The sequence below is a fragment of the Eucalyptus grandis genome, chromosome 8, assembly GCF_016545825.1.
Source record: "Eucalyptus grandis isolate ANBG69807.140 chromosome 8, ASM1654582v1, whole genome shotgun sequence".
Lineage (NCBI taxonomy): Eukaryota > Viridiplantae > Streptophyta > Magnoliopsida > Myrtales > Myrtaceae > Eucalyptus > Eucalyptus grandis.
In genome coordinates, this window is record NC_052619.1 from 64,951,302 (window position 1) to 64,956,960 (window position 5,659).

The 5,659-nt window shown below is 47.2% G+C and overlaps 1 protein-coding gene across 1 annotated transcript; it reads left to right on the forward strand.

Moving 5' to 3' along the window:
* The first annotated feature begins 227 nt into the window (after positions 1 to 227).
* LOC104425034 (protodermal factor 1) lies at positions 228 to 2,169 on the forward strand. The gene is made up of 3 exons (XM_010037598.3): positions 228 to 550; positions 894 to 1,359; positions 1,623 to 2,169. Exons 1-3 carry the CDS (start codon positions 394 to 396, stop codon positions 1,951 to 1,953), a joined length of 954 nt encoding a protein of 317 aa, XP_010035900.2. The 5' UTR covers positions 228 to 393; the 3' UTR covers positions 1,954 to 2,169.
* Positions 2,170 to 5,659: the final 3,490 nt, after the last annotated feature.

The window sequence follows — 5,659 nt, forward strand, 5'->3', positions numbered from 1 at the left end:
AGCGAAGATAACAGCGATAGCTGTTGCATTCCATACCGTACTTTGCATGCTGTGTCTCACGCCAAGAACGCTTCTGAACGCACAGAGACACGCACAGAGACGCACACTCGATCGTGAAGAGAGCGTAATGAACATTAATGTCACTTATAAATGCGCTCTGCAGCACATCAACTAACCTCATCGTCCGACCTGCTTCTATTTACTGAGACTTGGTCTCTCTCTCTCTCTCTCTCTCTGTGTCTGGTCTCGACTTTTATATTTACCCGCTTCATCACAAGCCTCTCGCATCAGTCCCAAGCGCGCGGTTTCTCTTCTTTCCGAGCTCTCTCTGTTTCTTGTTGATCTCTTTGTGTGCTGTCAGAGAGAGAGAGAGAGAGAGCCAAAGAAAAGAAGATGGCGAAACAGCAAGGCCGGAGCGTCGGTCTCTTTATGTGCCTTTGCGCTATGGTGGCAGCTCAGAACTTGGTCGTTCCTGTGGCTAGTGAGGCCAGCTTTGAGGAAAATAAGAACTACTACACTCCTGACCCTAATATCGGCACTCCTCCTGCAGGTCTCTCTATCTCTCTCTCCCTCTCATCAATACACATGCATAGACGAGGCTTCACATGCTACTGATGAACATATTTTCGATCTTCATCTCGACGACGCAACCATTTTTTCTTCCTTCTTGGAACTATCCTGTTGCATGGAGCTTTCCTTGTGTGACTTGCTTGTTAAGAACGATATAAGACGGTTCTTGTCATTAGAAGACGCTCTTCACCCCCATGCAGTTCGTTTCTTCTATTTCAACTATTCGTCACCTCTCATTATGACGTAGACGAGTTAGAATGCGTGAGTTCTTAGTTCCTCACACGTAAGTTAGAATCCTAACTTTTGATTTATGGTGACTGCAGTTCCACGCGTCAGTCCACCACACAGGACTTCACCGCCGCACGGGCAAGGAGGCACGCCGCCCTACCATCTGACCCCCACACCGCCGACCCAAAACTGCGGAAACCCGCCGCATGTCCCGACCCCATCAACTCCTCGTCGCGGCGGTGGCGGCGGTGGCAGCGGATCTTACTATAACCCGCCCCCATCAACTCCTAGTGGCGGCAGTGGCGGCGGATCTTACTATAACCCGCCCCCATCAACTCCTAGTGGCGGCGGCCGATCTTACTATAACCCGCCCCCATCAACTCCTAGTGGTGGCGGTGGTGGATCTTACTCTAATCCACCGGCTTCAGGTGGCACTCCACCGACTCCGGTGATTGTCTCCCCACCAACCACCCCCATTATTATTCCGGGCACCCCCAGCGCTCCCACCATTCCTACGCCTCCATTCGATCCGAACTCAAATCCCTTCACTGGGACATGCAAGTGAGTTTGCAACCTCGGGAAGATGTTTGTTAAATGCATGCATGGTGTGTTGTTCACATGAAGACTTGATTTTGTCATGTCGAATCAGACATCACCAGAAAAATTGAGTTAACCAAGTGAAATTTGGAAGCGTCTTTTAGTTGGATTTGTCAAATTACCTAGATTGGATAGTAACCAAACGTCACGGATTTGATATGAAATTTACTGTCTCTGAACACGACACCTAAATTGCGTACACTTTCATGGTATTTACGAAACTGCAGCTTCTGGAGGACCCATCCAGGGGTGATCTGGGGCCTGCTAGGGTGGTGGGGCACCGTGGGCGGCACGTTCGGTGCCACCAGCATGCCCGGTTTCCCGTCGAACCTCAACTTGATGCAAGCACTCTCCAACACCCGCACGGACGGCCTGGGCCAGCTCTACAGAGAAGGAACAGCTTCGCTCCTCAACTCCATGGTCAACGCCCGGTTCCCTTACACCACCCAGCAGGTCAAAGAGCGCTTCACCGCGGCGCTCGGCTCGAACTCGGCTGCGGCAGCTCAGGCCCGCCTCTTCCGGCTCGCCAATGAAGGGCATATGAAGCCCAGGGATTGAATTGAACCATAGCTGTGGAAAGACCTTTCTTTGATGTTTCTTTGTAGGATTGTTATCTCAGCAGTTTGTGCGTCGATTTGTGGTTTTTTTTTATGGGTTTGTTGGTGTTTTTAGCTTTATTTCGGGTGATATAGAGCCCTGAGATGAATGGTTTGTGGACATTCTTAATGCTTATTGAATGTTTTCTCTACCAGTTCGAGGATTGCAGATATCAAATATGTTATCTCCCCTCTCGCTCTCTCTCTCAATACACTACAACTAGAACTGCTCCACCTAGAGAAAATATTGGCTGGTCCCCGCCAAGTTAGCGTGGTCTCCGATCACTCAGGAAGCGACACGTGGAGGCGTGGGGCCGGCTCGCAATCAAACGAATTTATGCACAAAAATAATTTCATTTCTCTCTCGTTAGCCTGCACACCCTAGCCCCCTACACTCTCTCGTGCTCCGCACACAATTATTTCAGTCATATTCTCTTTCCTTCGTTGCTTCTCCGACGTTCGTCAAGCGGCCATTCCCCCGCCCTAGCCGACGAAGAACATTATCACACTCCCGAAAAGGAGTAAAGCAGAGGTCGAGGGGCTGGTGACCCCCTCGACAAGGGCTCTGAAGTTCTTCAAGAGCAAGTACTTGGGGACGAGCTTGGGAAAGGGCATTGAAGAAGAGGCATTTCTTTTAGAAAAGAGAAAGTTTGGAGTATTGGCAAGGCAACTCGTTTGGCTTCTATCTCACGTCGCTGTCCATGGCTGATTGCCACCGCTAGTTCTCGTGCAATTTTACTACTCAAGAACGGTTAGCTGACATTTACGTATGGTGATAGTTAAGGGCCAAATTTTGAAATCCACTATAACGAAGGCGGCGGCACCCAAGGCGAGCGCTGTTGCTGCCGCCAAGCCTAAAGCAACTATGAAGCAGAAAGCTGCGACGGGTGTGAAGCCGAGAAGCTGAAGTTGAAGCCCGCAGCAAAAGCAGTGAAGACTTCTGCAAAGGCGATGCCCGGGAAGAAAGCTGTCGAGAAGGTTGCCGCCGCGAAGGTGAAGAAGAAACCGGTGAAGAAGCCGAAAAGCGTGAAGCTGCTGGTGAAGAAGGCCAAGAAGGGGTCGGTGTTGTGTAGAGGACGGGATTTTAGACGATGATTTGGTTGTGTATAGAAAATGGTTTGGCAACATTTGACATAGCCCTTTTATTTTTTTCTTTTTCTCTTGGTTTTTAAATTGTGCTAACTCCATTCTTGTTAGCGCATGTTTCTATGTAAGCTTCTAGGGAAGATTTTATTAGATGGTTGTGTTTGATAATGGGGAATCGAAAAGCTCTGACTTGTGTTGTGCTCCAATGGCGGTTTCTTCTTTTGCGTCTGGCCTTTTCCCTTTCTCGCCACGTACTAACTATACTTTTATTCTTGGCGATGTCAAATGAACAGAGTAATTAGTTAATCTCATGTAAGAGATTCCAAGTGAAATTAGGGGTGTGCATGGTCCGTACGGACGGTTCCGATCTAGAACCGAGAACCGCCCGCTAAGGATCGGTTCCTAAAAATTGAAATTAGGATTTACTCGTTTATTGCATGGATCCACCCGGGAACTAGACCGCCGGTCCGGTCCGGTTCCCAGGTGGATCCATGGAACCAATCTTGATGCGAAACAATTTTGGTTTTCAACGTAGAATAGTCGGGTCTATGAGTTGGGAAAGAGGGGAGGAGGTTTATGGTCGGGTTTTCAACACAGAATGGTCGCGAAACAATTTTCCGCGGCTGTGGCGGGTGGCGGCCATCGCGAGGGGGCGAACAACAGCGGCGGTGGCGTCAACGCTTGGGGAGGAATCGAAATGGCGATAGGATTAGGAGGAACGAGGAAGAGATCAAGAGAGAGAACCGAAGACGAAGGAAGTGAGGAGATGAGATCTAATCTAGAGTTTCTTTTAGTAATTTTTTTTTAATATTAAAAAGGTTCCGGTTCGGTCCGGGTGAGCGGATCCGCCCATGGAAACAGAGACCGAACCGGTACCCACTTGGTTCTGAAAAATTGGAAGCGAGAACTAGACCGGTTCCCAAAGGGCATGCGGTTACGGGCGGTTACAGTCCGGTTCCCGGGTGGTCGGGGCGGTTCCCGGATATTTTGCACACCTAAGTGAAATGGTGCATTGGTATCTTGTGGACTAGACGAAACTAGATCCACAAATTGTTCGTCTGTATCGATACTCTATCTCTCTTTGCAGCAGTTTCTCCAACCATAGAAAAAAAAAGAAAAAAGAATTATGCTTTCGCATCTATTTTTCACAGAAGAAAAGAGAAGAAGTGGGGAGGGGAAGAATAAGAAACTTTTCGCAGCGCATTCGTTCTAAACTTATCTCTGGAGACAAAATGCTTTTGGAAGTTCCATCTCCTTTGAAGCTCTCGGGGATTTCATTTTCAATTATTTGAAACCTCCAAAAACGTCGAAGAAACTACTGACTTATGTTGATTCTGCATTGTTTTCATTCAGGTTCTCTTTGTTAGGAATGATATCATGCTCATACTTGCTACTGAAGAATGAGAACCCGAAGCTCAGTTGAGGGCAGTCATCGGCCCCTCTGCCTCTGCCTCACTCCCTTTCGAGCGCACAAGGGGCAGCCTTAATGTGCTTTTGGCGACAGCAGGGGAACGGCCGTTTGACGAACGCCTGAGCAGCAACGAGTGCGAATTAGTCAAATCTAAGAGCAAAGGAAGAGATTCAATTATTGAGAGTGTTCGGTAGAAAGGAAAGAGGTTTGCTCTTCGTTCTTCTTCTTCAGATAAGGAAAGCACGAGGAAAGACAATATGAGAGAAATAAATGTGTGCAGAGCAGGAGAGAGAGAGAGAGAGCATATGGGGCTAGTGTGCAGGTTAGTGAGAGAGAAATGAAATTATTTTTGTGCATAAATTCGTTTGCTGGTGAGCAGGTCCCACACGTCCATGTGTTGCTTCTTAAGTGGTTGGAGACCATGCTGACCTGGTGGTCCGGAACCACCCAATATTTTCTCGCTCCACCTAAAGTAATCTCCCTAAAGGTTAATTCTTCATCGAATAGTGTCTTCTTCTCCAGTAACATTCTCTGACTAGTTATGAGCATACTGATACGGTAAAACAAATACATCTGAGAGATGAATCTGCTAGAAGATCAGAAATGTCTCTTCGACTGAAGTCCAAGCATGACAGTAGTATCTTGATCAGATTTCTTCTTACAGACTGATGAAATCAACAGTCAAGTATTAATGAAAGTTAAGAGGGTAGAAAAAGGACAACTGCCATTCTACTTCCAGCACTGCTGAGAAAAAAATTAGGTGGACAGTATATGAAGGTTCGCCAGGTAATTCATGTTGACGACGGGAATGGAATTTGAGCAATTTAGAGATGATTACTGTCACGTCTTGTGATCTTTCAGACAACTGCGAGGTTAGAATCTAATTGCTGTTCTCAAGGAACAATTGGATTGACCAACATAGAAATAGTGATTCGAAAGATCTCTTGTTGATGCTTCTTTCAAGTACCCACCTTTGATGAGATAACAATTGAATATAAGTACCCAAAACCATGTATTGAATCATAGTTCATGTCTCTAGAAAGACCACCATCTACCTCTTGGCGTGTGACCCCCTCGAGAAGTTAAAAACTTACAAAGTCAAGTGCCAAGAGGGCTACTCTGTTCAGATGTGCATAGGGTAGACCAAGAAAGTTGGTTGAATAAAGGGAGG